The sequence below is a fragment of the Heteronotia binoei genome, chromosome 2, assembly GCF_032191835.1.
Source record: "Heteronotia binoei isolate CCM8104 ecotype False Entrance Well chromosome 2, APGP_CSIRO_Hbin_v1, whole genome shotgun sequence".
NCBI classification, from domain to species: Eukaryota; Metazoa; Chordata; class Lepidosauria; order Squamata; family Gekkonidae; genus Heteronotia; species Heteronotia binoei.
Window position 1 is genome coordinate 55,757,721 of NC_083224.1, and position 18,771 is coordinate 55,776,491.

At 39.7% G+C, this 18,771-nt stretch overlaps 1 protein-coding gene across 1 annotated transcript in view; it reads left to right on the forward strand.

The window, feature by feature from the left end:
- Positions 1-1,444: 1,444 nt before the first annotated feature.
- The window catches only part of TRPC4AP (transient receptor potential cation channel subfamily C member 4 associated protein), a 41,137-nt gene continuing 23,810 nt past the window's right edge, over positions 1,445-18,771 (forward strand). The window contains exons 1-3 of the mRNA XM_060231011.1: positions 1,445-1,690; positions 13,926-14,054; positions 15,631-15,747. Of these exons, the coding sequence (XP_060086994.1) occupies positions 1,517-1,690; positions 13,926-14,054; positions 15,631-15,747 (420 nt within the window). The 5' untranslated portion in view covers positions 1,445-1,516. The remainder of the gene's footprint in view (positions 1,691-13,925; positions 14,055-15,630; positions 15,748-18,771) is intronic.

Below are 18,771 nucleotides of genomic sequence, written 5' to 3' on the forward strand. Positions count from 1 at the left end.
GGAGGTGTCCAGTAGGGTGCCACAGGACCCGGTTCTGGGCCTGGTACTTTTCAATATTTTTATAAACGATCTGGATCAGGGTGTGGAGGGGCTACTCATTAAATTTGCAGATAACACAGCAAACACAGAAGATACAAAATTCAACGAGATCTGAACATGCTGGAAAAGGGGGTGGATGTGAACAAGATGCAATTTAACAAGGATAAGTGCTGAGTTCTTCATCTGGGTAACAAAAATGAGCAACATGCTTACTGAATGGGTCATGGGATAGCACTTCTGGGTAGCAGTGTGTGTGTGTGTGTGTGAACAAGATCTTGGGGTATGGGTGGACCATAAGTTAAACATGAGCAGCCAGTGTGATGCAATGACACAGAAGGCTAATGCAATCTTGGGGTATATCAACAGAGGCATAACATCTGAACTGCAAGATGTCACACAGTCCCCTTGTACACTGCATTGGTCAGGCTGCACTTGAAGTATTGTGTGCAGTTCTGGAGGCCTCAGTTCAAAATGTATGTAGACAGAATAGAGTGGGCACAGAGGAGAGTGACGAGGATGGCCAATCCACACATTATCTCTTTTTTGTCATTTGGAACAAATGCTATCCAAAGTTTGTTGTTTGTTTTTAAACAATGTTTGAGGGTTTTTCTGTCTTTGGGGGGGAAATTCAAGGGGGAGAGGGACTGCAGTGGAAGGAGGAGGTCTCATGCCTTAGTTTCAGAGGGCAGCCATGTTGGTCTGCAGTTGAACAACTAGATTGGAGTCCAGCAGGCCTCAGATTCAGTGGGAGCTCACAGGAGCACAGCTCCTAAACCTTTCTGAGAGTTCCACCTCCTTGTCCATTGAATAGTATGCAACTGCATAACAATCCCTGGATGAGCTCCACCACCTATTTTTCTACAAAACAACCCGTGGAGTCCAGTAGTAGCTTAGGGACCAACAACAGGTTTATGGTATGACCTTTTGAGAGTCAAAGCTCCTTTTGTCAGGCACCTTTGACTCCTGGAAGCTGATCGTCCAAAAACTTGGAGGATGGCAACCCTAGCCCACACCCGTCCAAAGCAGCCATTTTCTCCTGGAGAACTGATCTTTGTAGTCTGGAAACGAGATCTAATTCTAGGAGCACTCCAAGCTCCACGATTCTTGGTTTTATCCCAACAGCCCTAGGAGATAGTGGGCGGCCCAAGGTCCTTTTGGCAACAAGGATCAAAGAGGAAAGCCTCCGCGTATTGCCAACCACCAGGGCACACCTGAACCTACCTAATGCGTCTTTTTGCTTCTCCCTCTTACATCGCTAGCCATGCCAAGACTACACTTCCCATCGGCCCCTTGGGAAGACCAGCGCGCGTTCTTTCCCTTTCCCATTCCTACCAATCGGGAGCGGGCGGAGGCCGACTAGCGTTGTGCGCAGCCGGCCTGCTGGTGGCGCTGTGGCACAACCTGGGAGGCGGTCGGTAGAATACGCTGGGAGGAGGAGCGCTTCCTGTTTGTCTCTGTCCAGGGGCAGGAGGCAGCTATGGCGGCAGCGATAGGAGGAGCCGGAGCAGCAGCACCGCCGGTGCCAGCAGCGGCGCCGGGCCTCGTGTTCGGCGGGCCCGGCTGGCGTGGAGACCGCAGGGGGACGGTCAACATCTTGGCCCAGCTCCGGCATGCACAGCTCAGTGGCCGGGGCCTGACGCGGGGGGCGCAGGTATGGTGGGGCTGGGACCGGCTGGTGTGGGGAGGCCGCGCCGAGCATGAGGCTCCGGGAGCCAGTCGTGGTTGCCCTGCGCTGGGCTAGGTGCTCGGATGGCTGGGCCGAGTCAGGCAAAGGGGCAGCGGCGGCCCAGCCACGTTCCTCTTCCGGCAGTGAGTTGAGGTGGGGGTGGCTGGTTCTTCTGCAAAGGCGGCAGCCTCGTCTTTCTCGCTGCTTCTGCTGACTGGCGCTTGGTTTATACGGCACTAATCTGTGAGACGGCGGAGGAGGAGGAGCCATCCCCCTTGTAAAGAAAGATCCGTTACAGAAATTAGGGCCATGCCAGCACGATCCCCATCCCCCTGCTATGGGCACCGCTCGTCTTCCGGTTTCCTGGGCTCCCCTTGGAGGGCTGGTGTTGCTGCTAGGGCCTGCTTTGTTTTCGGTCTGTAACTTTTGACAGCTTCTCAGCAACGGACGCAGGTTTTGGCAGTGCCTCCTGACTAAGGAGCATTGGTGCCTTCTGAAGCAGCTAATTCCGGACATGTTGCAGCAAAATAAAATAGATGTCTAATGACACCTTAAAAGGTTAACCCCATTTGTTTCTGTACCAGTTTTTGTGAGTCCGACCTCACTTCGTTAGATGCATGACGTGTTCAACCGCTAGGCAAATTTATAGTCAGAGCAGCAGACAATTAAGTTTTGTAGAGGGAACCTTGCAAGCAAAAGCCATATTTTTTTTAATCAGGAAAATATTTGGGAAATCTGTAAAGTTAAGGAGTGCTCCTAGCTCTTGATAGTATAAAGAGTTTCATTTGATTGAGTTTAGTTGGAAGTGTGATACAATGTATGCACACATCTGTACACATGTAAATGGGCTAGATGTAGCCTGTATTTTGGAACTAATGAAGTTGTAGTCCATGCCTGACATTTGGCAGGTTGCAAGACAGCAGTGTTATTTTGATCACTAATATTATATGAAGTGCCTTGACTGATCACTACTGTAGTGATGTATCACCATCACAGTATATGGTGCTTTGAAATGCAGTGTACTCTGTAAGACCACAATTCACCAAGGTGTTGGACTCACTGAAATGCACAGATTTCAGTGGTTTAGCACAATTTTGTGCTGTAATGAAAATGTGGTATGCATTTTAATCACTGTTGATAATATTTTCCTTTTTGCCTTTTGCCACAGATGTGTAAGACAGTATTTCCCCCATCCTGTCATTGTCTTAGTGTATGGATATGGGGATTATGCAATACTGATATGAATAGGAAGGAACACGCTTATCATCTCAAAAGAAAGTTACATTTGTATTCCCTTTTTCTGGGGCAAGTTTTAAGTTCCAGTTATGTCAAGCTGTCTGTTTCTAATTTGAAAATCTGGCTTGGTTGCTGGAATATCTTAAATTTTGTCAGCCCCTTTGCAGTTCAGTGAAAGAACTGTGTAATGTCTGTTATTTTATTTAATAGATTTCTGTAAAAGTTTTTATTTAGGAATTCTGATCTTTTCACTTCTTAAAGTATACCTGGGGGAAGCAACATGGTCCCTATCAAATTTCCCACCTAGTTTCTTATACAGGCTTTCACATATGTGTTCTTTTTTTCCTGTGAATTTCCTGTTTGATCAGTGAAGTGTTTAGAATTAGGATGGGCAGCTTTGGGCTACTGGAGTCCTCTTTGCAACTCACATGACCTTGTTAAATCCTGAAAACGTTTGTGGGAACTGCAAAAAAAGGGACGCCAGCAGCCTAAAATCTCTCTATTATTGTACCATAATACTTCAGTGAAATAAAATCAGTAGAGGCTCATTATTTATGTAGAAGATTCTTGCCACAACAATGTTGCAGCATTTGGGAAGTAAGAGAGAACCTGAAGGATTGATTCTGTTCAGTCACAATCACAGTAGTTTAAAGGCATTTTCCTGTTGATGGAAGGATTCAGTGCTTATGCCACCATATTTCTGTACAGATTATGCCACCTCATTTCATGTGATTGATAACCACACATAGTACACTTTGGCATAAGTATGCATAACGGAGAACTATGAAAGACTGGGGCAAAATTATTACACGTGGTGTTGACTGTCCTTAAACAGATGTGGTCATTACATAGAAATATGTAATGTGAAATCTTATTTGCAAAAACAGCAGTTTAAAATATTTCAAAATTGGTGAAATGATATGGATGAACTGCTCACTTACCGTAATTATCTTGACAAGAAACCCTTTTGATAAAAGAATGTACAGAAAATAGAGATAGCCTTTGTAATAGGGCAATTCTAAGAACACTTTGCTGGGAGGAAGCCCCACTGAGTAGATTTCAGTTGGATTCTGAGTAGACTTAATCAGGATTTTTTAGTAATAGGTAGATAGCTAGTAGTAAATTCACTCTAATCTTGCAAGCAGTTGCTGGAAAACTTGGTAGCAGTTGGTGAATGTAAACTAGTCAGATATCAAGGTGTCTCAGGAGTAATTCTGCTGTGACTTTACTTACCTCTACTTAACCAAGTTTGTTGCCTTCATTGATCTCTTTACTGGATTAAAGGACTATGACATAGTTCCATATGGATAGTTGTGTTAGTCTGCAGAAGCAAAACAACAACAGGAGTCTTGTGGTCCCTTAAGGACTTACAAAGTTTTTATTTTACTAGAAACTTTCATGAGTTCACTTGGGACTCTAGTCCACAGAAGCTTTGTTAGAATAAAATTGTTAAGCTTTAAGGGATGCAACACTTCTCTTTGTTAAGGATATAGATTTTGTTATGTTCTTATACAAAACTTTTGGTGATGGCTTTCTAAAGCTACTTGTATTTACAAGGTCAGTGAACCTTGAAAATGATAGTGATTTCTGGGTGTTATTAAAGTAATGGAATTATGAAACTAATTGTCAGTTTTTAGAACATAGAACCAATGCTCCGTCTAAGCAATTCTACTTTGGGAGCTACTGGCATTAAAGTTGTGAGCTAATTAGTTTGCTCTGGGGTCATTTTTCTTGAGCTAAGACAAAAATCTGTGAGCTGGAGGCTAAAAAACTGTGAGCTAGCTCACAGTAACTCAGTTTAGAGGGAACACTGCATAGAACAATGTTAAATGCTGTTATTAGAATTTTAAAGATGAAAACCTTATGTTCGTTATCCAGATACACTAATAGAAACTGATGCTCGTTCTTTGCCCAGATCTGAAACAATGTTTAAGTCAAGGAAAGATAAATTAATATTGTCTTCTGTTTTTCTCTTCTTCTGTTGTTTTGCAACCAATGAGTGTATTTGGTTTTGTTTAGAGTTACACCCTTCTAAGACAACTGAATTTAATGAACTTTGAACAGTATAGTTCTGCTTAGGATGGTAGTGTTTGTAGCGGTCATCATATTGCTACAATGTATTGTTCATCTGAAATCCTAGCAGTGAAGTCCTCTTTAGTCTACTCCAGACTGATCAGAATTGGCAGGATAGTTTAACTTTGGAAAACCTAAGCTAGAAAAAAGTGGCACAGTCCTGACTACTGTTCACAATAGTTTCATGGTGATCACTGTTTGAGGAATTATGAACAAAACCTGAAAAACAAGATTAAAAAATATTTTTGATTTCTCTGATGGATGCCACCTTAAAATTTAAGAACCTGGGTGTTGTGTGTTTGTTTGTTTTGCCAGCCCTGCTGAAATTATTTGCTTCAAGTGACCAAACTCAGAGCAAGAACTTTGAATTTCTATAATTGTGCTTCAGAACCTATATTCTGGCATCTTTGTGACTGAATTTCTAAATTGCCCAGGATTGAAGATGTAACAGTCCTGCGAAAGAAGAACTGGAAAATTTGGGGGATTTTTTTCTTCATCTTTTATTTTTATGATGGAAATAACGGAAAATTTATGGAAGCACAAAAATGAGTAAAATGTTTCTTAAGACATGGTTTTCCATATTCAAAAAGGATAACATTAAAAAATTCTGAGGACTTCTCCAGTTTTTCCAGTGGAAAATGTGGGTGAGCATTGTAGGGAAATCCCTTCTGTTAAATATTTCCTATTTTTAAGTGAGCAAAGCATTATTTTAGAAAGTATTTTACTGTTTCCAAATGTACGTCTTGAAAAAACATAGAGCTTTCTCAATGTTTCGATGGAAAAATTAGGAAATTTGTGGGAACACTGAAAAAAGAACTCTTAACACGGTAGCCTTATACATTTAGAAGAATATTTTTGTTTAAAGGTAAATAATTTTGGCAATAACACATACTGATCTGGATGTCAATTGCAACTTAGTTACACCAGAAAAAAGGCCTAATAAACAGCCTAGGCTATTTATGAATCATTTTGACTCAGTTCCCATGATGGATGTAGACAAGATCATGGGAACTGTGAAGGGCACTACCTGTACCTTGGATCCTTGCCCATCATGGCTACAAGAATCTTGTAAGGACCACATCAGGAAACCCTTACCATCTATTATAAATCAGTCACTTATCTCAGAGCACCTTCTCTTGGCCACTCAAAGAGGCAGTTCTCTGCTCCTAAAACCATCCGTACAGAAAAATGATGTAGCCAGTTTACCCTTTCTGGGCAAGTGGCAACCCTTCAGATACTTAAAAAGAGCAATCATGTCCCTCCTCAGCTGCCTTTTCTCCAGACTGAACATTCCCAAGTTCCTCAACCTTTCCTCATAGGGCTTGGTTTCCAGACCCTGATCATCCTTATTCCTCTCCTCTGTTCCATTCTGTCCATATCCTTTCTGAAGTGAGGCCTCCAGAACTGCACACAATACTCCAGGTAAAGCCTAACCAATGCAGTGTACAGCAGGATTATGACATCTTGCAATTTGGATAGCATGGCTCTATTGATACACCCCAAGATCACATTAGCCTTTTTTGTAGCTGCATCACACTGACTGTTCACATTTAACTTACCCCAAGATTTTGTTAACACATACTGTTACCCAGAAGTGTACTCCCCCATCTAATATACATGATTCTTATTTATAGATATAGAAGTCAGCACTTACCTTTTAAAATTGCGTCTTGTTCATGTCCACTTCCTTTTCCAGCATGTTCAAATCTCATTGAATTCTATCTCTATCTTCTGGTGTGTTTGCAGCTCCTCCCAATTTTGTGTCATCTGCAAATTTAATGAATAGCCCCTCCATACCCTGATCAAGATCATTTATAAAAATATTGAAAAGTATTAGGCCCAGAACCAAGCCGTGTAGCACTCCACTGGATACCTCCCTCTGTTCAGATGAAATGCCATTGACGATTACTCTTCGAGTGTGATTCTCCAACCATTTCTCTATCCATCTAACTATCCTAGAGTCCAGTCCACAGTCCTCTAGTTTACCCATCAGAACATCATGGGAACCCTGTCAGAAGCTTTACTGAAATCCAGATACACAACATCAACCTGGAGCCATTTAAAGCTCTTCTTTCTGCTCTTCAAGAATCACCACAAACTGCATCAAAATTCAGGGAAGTTTGTGGCAGCTCTTCACTTTGTGAACATCGCTTCACAAACCATGAACTGGCCATAATTAATGATGAACTTTAGTTGATGAGATGGTTCATGCCCATTCCTAATCAAAATGTAGCAACCTAAAATAGTATTCATAAAACAGCCCTTGAGCTATAGGCCAACTGTTTAAAAAAACACGTAAAAAGATAAAAACCTTTTAGTTAAAAGCTTGGGTAAGGAGAAATGTTTTGGCCTGGCCCTTCAGGGACTGTAAAGTAGGTGCCAGGGTGAGCCTCAAGGGAAAGGACATTCCAAAAGAGGGGTATCACTACTAAAAAACCCCCTCCCTCTTCTTGCAGCCCATCTCACTTCTGCAGTCAGGGGTGCAGAAAACAAGGCTTGGTAGGGAAGGCTTTCTGGTAGGCATCTGCTGAATTGCTGGCTGTTTATCTCAAAATGCAGGACTGTGCATTAGTAAAGTAACCATCAAGTATATCTAAATTTGGAGGTATACTACCCAAAAGAACTTTATAGATAGTAAAAGCATAATTGTCTTGTTACAAGCATCAGAACATTTGAAGTAATACCAGTGGCCCTTTGCCGCAAGTTATTGCAATCTGTTCAACATTGAATAGATGTTGTAATTAAGGCCCTGCTGTTTAGCCAAACTCAGAATACAGAAACTTCTTTGTCTTTGGATTTTCACATGCATGACAACTGCAGTTTTCAAGTCTTGCCAGCAACAAGAAAAATCCTCTTCCATTCTTGTGGTAACATAACTAGCATTAGATCAAGCATATTCTCTAAGTATAGAACACACAAAGAAGGAAATAAATCTTCCTGAAAGATTAATTCTTTGAGATCCTTGCAGTACATAAACACTGCTTGGAGATGGGGCAGAGGTTTGTTGTACCTGAATGTAATATCCCTGCTAGCTGGTACTTGCATTTGTTCTGAGAGGTGTAACATGTATATTTTAGTCTCTAGTATCTTTTTTTACCTCTTGTTTGTACTCTGTGATTTTACTGTAGCTGACTTTCTGTTCTTTGTGATGAAAATGCTTGCTTTGCTACATTCTGTCTTGGTGGTTTATGCACTTGGAGACAGACAAAATAGATAAGCATCTTTCTGTGGGACCAAATTGGCAACAGCTTTCTCAGATCTTACTATTGCATACTAATACATTATAACAGCATGAGTTGGTATTTGTGGTTGTAAAGGTCCTAATAGTTGGGGAGAGAAGAACATTGTAAAGGTAATTTATAAGTAATTTTTTAGAATCTTAATTATTTAAGAAGACAGTGGGGATACAGAAAAGAAAAGGGAAAGGAAAAAGACGGTTATACAACGTAATTGCATTTGTTGAGGACAGTCATCTTATACAAAATGTATAAGACAAATGTTTCCCTTACATCCGCTTTGTTACGTTATATATCAAGGTGTGAAGGAAGATCCATTATGTATCTCATATAAAAAACCATTTGTATTTGAGAAGTTATGCTTAAAACACATTTTAATTCTACTTCTATTTCATTACCATATACTTGTATATAATATTTTAAACTGCTTTTCGTTCTATCTCCTGCTAGCATAGTGCATACAATACATACTCCATCTCACCTCAAATTTTGTAATAGACCTGTTTCTCAAGTAGGTTGCTAATTTTTCTATTACTGCATATTAAGCAACTTTATTTTCTCATTCTTCTAAATGTGGACAGACATCTAATTTCCATTTTGCTGCATAAATAGTTCCAGCTGCTGTCACCATGTATTTGAATATCTTTTCTAAAATGTTTGGTAATTTGTTAGGCAGAAAACCTAATACCATGCTCTTGGCTTCCATTGGGAATTTAAACTTTAATATGTTCTGCATTTTTGGTGTGTTTCTTTTCAGAATCTTTTTGCTTTTTTACGTCCACCACATAAAAAAGAAAGTTCCATCTATGTCTTGACATTTCAAGAATTTTCCTTTGTGATTTTTATTGGCTTTCTCGATGTCCTTTGGGAGTTATCTACCATCTAAAAACATTTTGTACCAATTTTCTCTTAAATGACTGGTAAAGTTGATATCTTTTTCTCATTGTCATTCCCATTGTTGCATAGAGATCTGTTCTTTAAAGTTTTGCACCCATTTAGTCATACTTTTTTCACTTGTTCATCTTACTGAAGGGTTACTGAAGGTGGATAGGGAAATGGCTGAGAAGCTGAATGTATTTTTTGCCTCCGTCTTCACTGTGGAAGACGAGAAGTGTTTGCCCACTCCAGAACCACTAATTTTGGAAGGGATGTTGAAAGACCTGAGTCAGATTGAGGTGACAAGAAAAGAGGTCCTACAACCGATAGACGAATTAAAAATTAATAAGTCACCAGGTCCGGATGGCATACATCCAAGAGTTCTGAAAGAACTTAAAGTTGAACTTGTAGATCTCCTGACAAAAATATGTAATCTTTCATTGAAATCTGCCTCCGTTCCTGAGGACTGGAAGGTAGCAAATGTCACCCCCATCTTTAAAAAGGGTTCCAGAGGAGATCCGGGAAATTACAGGCCAGTCAGTCTGACTTCAATACCGGGAAAGTTGGTAGAAACCATTATCAAGGACAGAATGAGTTGGCACATTGATGAACATGGGTTATTGAGGAAGACTCAGCATGGGTTCTGTAAGGGAAGATCTTGTCTCACTAACCTGTTGCATTTCTTTGAGGGGGTGAACAAACATGTGGACAAAGGAGACCCAATAGATGTTGTTTACCTTGACTTCCAGAAAGCTTTTGATAAAGTTCCTCATCAAAGGCTCCTTAGAAAGCTCGAGAGTCATGGAGTAAAAGGACAGGTCCTCTTGTGGCTCAAAAACTGGCTAATTGATAGGAAGCAGAGAGTGAGTATAAATGTGCAGTCTTCACAGTGAAGGACGGTAAGCAGTGGGGTGCCGCAGGGCTCGGTACTGGGTTCCATGCTCTTTAACTTGTTCATAAATGATTTGGAGTTGGGAGTGAGCAGTGAAGTGGCCAAGTTTGCAGATGACACTAAATTGTTCAGGGTGGTGAGAACCAGAGAGGATTGTGAGGCACTCCAAAGGGATCTGTTGAGGCTGGGTGAGTGGGCGTCAACGTGGCAGATGCGGTTCAATGTGGCCAAGTGCAAAGTAATGCACATTGGGGCCAAGAACCCCAGCTACAAATACAAGTAGATGGGGTGTGAACTGGCAGAGACTGACCAAGAGAGAGATCTTGGGGTCGTGGTAGATAACTCACTGAAAATGTCAAGACAGTGTGCGATTGCAATAAAAAAAGGCCAATGCCATGCTGGGAATTATTAGGAAGGGAATTAAAAACAAATCAGCCAGTATCATAATGCCCCTGTATAAATCAATGGTGCGGTCTCATTTGGAATACTGGATGCAATTCTGGTCACCGCACCTCAAAAATGATATTATAGCATTGGAAAAAGTGCAGAAAAGGGCAACTAGAATGATTAAAGGGTTGGAATACTTTCCCTATGAAGAAAGGTTAAAACCCTTGGGGCTCTTTAGCTTGGAGAAACGTCGACTGCGGGGTGACATGATAGAGATTTACAAGATAATGCATGGGATGGAGAAAGTAGGGAAAGAAGTCCTTTTCTCCTTTTCTCACAATACAAGAACTCGTGAGCATTCGATGAAATTGCTGAACAGATAAAAGGAAGTACTTCTTCACCCAAAGGGTGATTAACATGTGGAATTCACTGCCACAGGAGGTGGTGGCGGCTACAAGCATAGACAGCTTCAAGAGTGGATTAGATAAAAATATGGAGCAGAGATCCATCAGTGGCTATTAGCCACAGTGTGTATATATATGTGTGTGTGTGTGTGTATATATATATTTGGCCACTGTGTGACACAGAGTGTTGGACTGGATGGGCCATTGGCCTGATCCAACATGGCTTCTTATGTTCTTATCTTCTGTTTTTTGCTGAAGTAAAATCTTATATATCCATTATAGTAAATGCTGTTTTTGTTTTATAATCAGGTGTTCAAATTCAGGTGCATCTCTTAGAACTCCACCTTCAATGCTCATGATCTCCTTTAGTCTTGAGACTGATTGATAATATATCAGCCATTGAATGTTTACAACTTCATCTTTGATATCTCACGAAGACTGGATTTTCCCCTGAGTATTTATCATAATGCTATATGTTTAAAAAATCTTTTTTATTTCTTGTGTTTATCATGGTAAGCTTCTGTTGGAGACATAAACAGAGAGTTTGAGGGGCGCAATACATCCCAGCATGTAAACCATATTCTCAAAAGTCCATCTCTGATTATGTGATTTCTTTCTTATATTATCTTTTTAGCCGATTTCTTAATCCATATATAGTTGTGTAAGCCTTTATCAAGGTTTGCTGATTCCAATTTTACTATTCTATGTCATGGGTTTTTAATTCATTCCATAATCCAGACCAGACCTGCTGCTTGGTAATATAATTTTATATTTGGGACTGCTAATCCTCCTCTTTTTCTCATCTAGCATTATTTTGAAGCTTATTCTTGTTTGGCTTTTTTTGCTATTCCATATAAATTGGTTTATCTGTCATTGCCACTCTTTTAATATTCTTTTTTCCATGTGTATGGGTAACATTTGGAACAGAAAGTTTAGTTTTGTCAACACATTCATTTTGATTGTAGAGATTCTTGCCAGCCACAGATTTTTTTAAAAAAAAAAATCCATCTTGATAAATCTGCTTGTTTCAATTTTCAAGTTTTCTGGTAGCTGTTTTTAAAAAGATTACAGTTTTTGCCCAATCACATTTATTCCCAAAATATTTAATAGAATTGGTGGCTGGTGAGCACTCTGTGCTTTCTACAGTCTTCTTGATGTGGTGTTAAAATTTTCACTATCATTTTTGTCTCTTTTTTGCATTGATTTTATAGCCTGATATGGATCCAAATTCTTTTATATGTTCAATTACATTTGCAATGATTTCTGAGGATTCAAGACTTAGAACAGGGGTGGCCAAACTTGCTTATGGTAAGAGCCACATACAGTAAACATCAGATATCTGAGAGCCACAAGTCATGAATGTCAGCTGCAGGAGGGAGGGAAGGAGGCAGGCAGACAAATAGATGGGGGAGGTGAGAGAGAGCTGGAAAGAAAACAACTTTAACTTGAAATGCATTCTCTAAGCCCCTGGCTGGCTTGACTTGGAGAAGTGATTTAAAGAGACAAATGCCTTCTCCAAGCTGGCCAACAGGGTAGTGGGGGCTTTGATAGCCACACAATATATGTGAAAGAGTCACATGTGACTCCCAAGCTACAGTTTGGCCACCCTGTGTTAGAACAACATTGTCTGCATAGCGACATCATCCACTTTTGTTCCCTTAATTCTGCCATCTTTATTGCTAAAAGCTTTATTGCTAGTATGAATAAATAAGAGGGTAAAGGCCATCCCTGATGTGTTCCTTTTTCAATTGAAATTCTTTCTGTTAATTTCCTGTTAATTAAAATGTTTGTCTGTTGATTTGAGTAATATTCCAAGCATTCAGTTCAAGAATGTAGGACCACAGCCCATATTTTGTAGAACATTCAATAAGAAAGGCCAGTGATTTATAAGTAGTTGAAACAATGACTGTTCAAATTAAAGAACTGAGATCAGAGGAAAAAGCCTTAAGTACAATAGGGATTCTGGAACAAGAAGTTGGAGACATTACAATTCGGATTTTTTTTTGTAGCCCATAAGATTGAATATGTGTTTTAAAACCTCGCTGAATAAGACTATATTTGTATACTGTGAAAGAGAGATAGAGACTACATTTTTGTCCATATATGAAATACTCTGTCATAAGCAAACATTCTTGAATTCACAGATGTGATGTAAATTCCTGTGAAATGTTCTCTTTACCATTGACAGTATCCTAATTATCCCCCATATTTTTATCAGGATGCTTATTACAAGAAACTTTTTTTTTTGCCAAGCATGTAATGTAATTTGAAATATTAGCACAACTCATTTTATGACTCATTGTTAGGAGCTGTATATTGGACTACTGTAATTACAGTCTTTATTTAAATATAATCTATTTTGTTTATCCCTCTGTCTTTTAACAAACAAAATGAAAGAACGGTAACAAGAAATATTTGTTTCAGAAGGTATATTGTGAATAAGGGAGTGCCGATACTTAAGAATAGCCTAGTCTAGGCCTGGAAATCTCCCAATGAAAAACATAGGTTAAAGTGATTTCATGCATCAAATCTTATTTGGGTGAACAAAAACATCCAGTGGATGATAAACTGTGAGATTAAGTTTTTCAGGCAAGAACTGGCCCACTAAATTGTATGGCATCCACATGAGTAATCTGAATCACTGGATATTACCATAATGTGCCTCCAGTATTACATAGTAAATCTGTTAGTGAAAGTAGGCTCACAGAAGTCATAGACTGAATGGATATTTTCTTCCTGAAACAAAATTCAGTTCCTTGTGTTTGCTAGGAAATTCTTTTAATATTTATTTTTCCAAAATATCTTGGTAGCTTAAAAGATGCTTTGTGTAAATGGAAGGCTTCTGTATATTCTGTCTGAACAGGCTAGAATGGAAGCACTGTTTGGTATTTGGAAACAAATATCTCTGTATGTAATTTTTAAGGACCAGAGTTGCCTATTTTTGGATCTCTTATTCTCCAGGGATGGGGTATCCCTGCTATATTCATGCCAATTTAAAATAATATATACACATAATAGATTCAGAATTCCAGCTTACCTAGTGGATACTTCTGGTAATTTTGTCATAGTGTGCCATGATAAGTCAGAAAACTTAACAGTTTCTTCTTCTCCTGTAGATCGCAGAAGCTTTGTTAAAGGAAAGGGATAGACAAGCAAAGTGGAATGGGATTCCTTTACTCTTAAAGAAGCTGTATGAGAATAGCCATCCCAATAGTGACTTTTCCCAGTGCCAAAGCATCTTGAAGGTAATGTTTATGAATGGCAAGTAGACTTTTAAAATAGGAGGGTGCTGAATTCAGCTTTGGTTCTGTCATAGGTCATTCTATAAATTTCATGTATTTTATTGATCCATGTTGTGGTTTGCCCAGCATAAACAACAAGTCAGTGCATGCATCCTGGAAATAACTCTTGTTACACTTCTCACTTTTTGGTTTATTCTCTATTTGTCAAGGTATATGTCAGTTTTTGTTTGGCCCTGCCCATTGTTATAACACATCATTAACATCTGGTTCTGACGGTGAGTCCATTTATCACTCCTTCAGATAATCACTTGCATTCAGAGTGATTTCGAAATAGCAAACACATGCAATATCAGCTCTTTCATAGAAGATTTCTACTCCCATAATGCTGTTCTCTCACAGATGGAGCCATAACATGAGTAGCTGTCTGTGTAAATAGAAATAACTTTATTTAATTAAAATTTTTGGGCTTGTAGGATGTGTTTTTATCAACAAACAGCATATGAGTAAAAGAAAAAAAGATTGCTATTACGCCAGCCATGAAAGCTTTAAGTTAAAGAAATAACTTTGATAATTGGAACCAGTCTTACACTACATGAAGGACTGAGGCTTGCCCCCTGGAGTGAGAGAATTTTGTCTTGGTCTTGCATCTTAGCACCATGGCTCAGTGGCAGAGTATCTGTTTGGCATGCAGAATGTCCCCAGTTGATCCATGGCATTTCTAGTTCAAAAGGGACCAGATAGTAGGTGATGTGAAAAACCTCTGAGACACTAGAAAACTAACTCCAGTCAAAGGAGACAGTACTGATTTTGGGAGGCCAAGGCTCTGTCTCAGTATAAGGCAACTTCATGTGTTTGTTTACTTAAAATATTTCTGTGCCACCTCTGTCTTTATTGAGGTGACATAATTAAAACCACATCACAATATGTGTTCAGGTGAAGAAATAGAGAAAATTGCCTAGCCTGCGAAGGAAGATTCTGACTAGTACAATGAATGCATCATTCCACATTCTAGAGGAGAGTCCATGTTAATTTTCACCCAAAACAACAGAGGTTCTTACGGTTTCTTGAAGGTTAAATATAATGTTGCATAAGCTTTTCTGAGTTACTTTGTCAGATGCATGAAGAGTTATACTTAGTTACACATCCTGTCTGAGTTGGAGAGAAAGGGTTATTGTGAACTGACAGCTACACGGAAATTACTACTTCCTACTTCTTAGTCACAGACATCTTAATCTATGCCTGCAGGTTGCTGCAGAATCAGATAAAAATTGAATACCTGCATAATGTGAGATTTTAAAAAATATATAACTAGATTTCTGCTTAGGGTTTTTTTAACTACATGGACATCCAGAAGCTTGAAAATTTTGGGTTGATAGTAAAAAAAAAAAGATTAATACTTTTGGCAAGTGCAGATATTAAATGTATATTTATAGTATGGAATTGATTATTTCATGCTGTAAACTGGTGTTTTAACATTTTCATATGTATCATTGTCAGTGATTTCTCCAACAAGCATCGATAATAGTGTATTATTAAGTATATTAGAATTTATACAACATCTGTTTTTATTTCTCATCAGGAAATTTCTCCCCTCCTTTCAATGGAAGCCATGGCATTTGTCACAGAAGAGAGAAAAATTACTCAAGAATCTACTTTTCCAAATACATACACATTTGACTTGTTTGGTGGAGTTGATGTAAGTGTTTTGTGGATTCTGTTTTACTTTTAAATGTGGTACTATGTTCTTGGAGAAAGCAGGTGAAATGTTACTAGTTGAAAGAAAGAATTCCTTGTTCAAGGCACTAGTAAATCCATATTTGGAATACCATATCAAGTTTTGGTAACCTGTGAATTTAGACAAATGTAAGCAGAGATTTGCCAGTGCTTTATGCATTTTGCCTTTATGACTAGAGATTGAAATCTTCACCTTTTACCCTGGGAAAAGACATCTGAGAGAACATGATTGCACTGTACAAATTAGAGCAAGTCAGGAAGAGAAAGAAATCATGGAGAGAATATTAAATCATATGGCTTTTCATTTCATAAATCTCTCTAGGAAAGAATAAGTGGATGGAATTGATTTGGTGTCCGATTTATAACTGTATTGGGTGTAAAAAGAAATAATCTTCTGTTGCCCTAACAGATTGGGTATCTACTGGGAAATGTGAGTGTAGTCCTTCTGTACTACAAGAGTTGCTGTCCATAGGCCTGCCCCCCCCCCCCAATCTCCAGCTGTTTTCACCAAGTTGCCTGGTGGCTGCATGGTGCTGCTGATCGGGCAGCCCTACTAATGTCCACTGCAGCACCTGCACTTCTAAGCCAACTGCCCAGTTGTCTTCCAAAAGGATGTCTCCCACTTCATTGCTAGGAGTGCTGAAGGCTGGTTATCTCAAAAACTGTGCATAGGTCTCAGGTGTGCAGTACTGAGAAATGTAGCCATATAACTTGGGTAACTACTACATTTCTGTATTTTTACTATGGGTGAAACGAAGGTTATAATTAAAGGGTTAGAGTAGAACAATTTTACTTACATTATAAATGTTAATTGATTTTAGGATTTCCAGATATTCTTATTCTTATCCCAGATGGATAAAGGGTGCAGCTTCCCATTTCCTTTAGTAACATTCTCTCTAACATTGTGACTTGTCCCAAGTAACAAAGTTTGCTGTGAGCACTTTGCTGCCTTGTGCCTTCTGACAGGTCTTCATATGATTTGCCTTTATAGTCAGGTTTTTTGGTGTATATGCTGCTGATGTATTTTGGTCATGAAAACCAAGATCACTGTCAAGGTAACTGTACAGGGCCTTCTTGTCCTAGTTTGAGGGGATCCATAAGTGTACATAGTAATTGTCAGTGTCCAAGTACAAAGTACATAGTCTTCTCTTGCAAGTTTTGTAATCAGAAATCTTTAACATTAATATAAAATCCCTTTGGTCAATAATAATGACTATGGTAACTGGATCTTTTTTATATATAGTAAGGATGAAATGCATTATAATATAGTAAATGATCTTGGATGTACCCAACTGAAGATTAGCTATAAACACAGGGTCACATTTTAAGGTTTGGAAAGCTGTTTGCCAGGGCTGGGTCCAGATTTTGGTGGCCTCCTTTCCATTTTCACTTGCATGCCCCCCATGTATCCTTCTACTTCTTGCAAGTCCTTCCACTGCCCAGGCTCAGTTGCCTGCACCACCTGACACTGGCATCAGGAGTGCCACCATTGTGACCATCCACATGCCATTCTTTTAATGACCTTGGGCAGTTGGGGTTCAGGGGAGGTGTGTGGGTGGAGGTCAGCAGCAATGAGCCTGCAAGAAGTTCTGGGCCCTGGCCAGTGCCCTTCCTCAGGGTATGTTGATGCCAGCTCTGCTTTCCTTATCTTCCAGGATAAATTTAGAATATCATCATCTATTTTATTTAAATGAGATCATATTTTGGTTTGAACTGTAATAGCTTAAACTTAGTTTAATCCAGGAGTGGGGAACCTTTTTTCTGCCAAGGGCCATATGGATATTTATTCATGGGCCATAAAAAATTATCAACTTTAAAAACTGCTTCACCGAGGGAGAATGATTCAGGCCAGCAAAATTAATGCAAATAATTGTTTTTCTCAAAGATTTCAGGTTTTCACGGCTGGTAACATCATTAGGGTTTGTAGAATCTTTCGGGCTCAAGTGCCGTGTTCTACTGGAGAAAGTTTTCCTTCCAGATGTTTCGTTCTCAGCTGCGGAGAACATCCTCAGTGGACACTCAATGCACAGCAGCCAAGAAGGTCAGAGCGCCTGCTCCGGCTGCAACGCCACTGAGGATGTTCTCCGCAGCTGAGAACGAAACGTCTGGAAGGAAAACTTTCTCCAGTAGAACACGGCACTTGAGCCCAAAAGATTCTACAAACCCTAATTGTTTTTCTATTTGAAGTCATGTGGGGAGAGCCTAATCTGGCACGTGCACACACACACAGCCCGCCGCCCTAGGCAAATGCATAGGTCCAGGGCCTTTTTGTAGAAAAAGCCCAGCAGGAACTCAGTAGCATATTAGACCACATCCCCTAATATTGGCATATTAGGTCCCACACTCATTAGCATATTAGGCCACATCATCTGGGATAATCACATGCAGACTGAACTGTGACAGTAACTTTTCCAGGCCCTGCAGCAATTCTGGCCGGCCGGCCAGGCCCCAGGGAGGCTGCCACACAGTACATCTGGGCCCTGTGATCCCTGCCTGGGCCTGGGGAGGGTGCTGCACAGCATGGCTGGGCCCCACAATCTTCGCTGGCCAGCTAGGCCCCAGAGAGGCTGCCACATGGCTCAGTTTGGCCCAGCAATCCCCAAGGGCCACACCAAGTGAACTCAAGGGCCGCATACGGCCCTCGGGAGGTTACCCATCCCTGGTTTAATCATTTCAGGTTAAAACACAAAGCTTCCTAATATAAGCAAAATCATTCAAGTCATCTTTCAAATTCACTACAAAATTGTATAGAGTTTTGCCTGTATAATCGACATATGGTATCACATTCAGACTCTGAATAGTGATTTGATTAAAATGCTGTCTTAATCAGAACTTAGTGGCAACACAGGTTGTGCTTTAATTAGCACATAGTATATTTTAGTTTATTTACTTATTTTACCTAATTTTTCTCTTCTGGGGACTCAAAACATCTTACAAAATGAAATATATAAATCAAAATATTATTTCAGCACCTCTATACAACCTA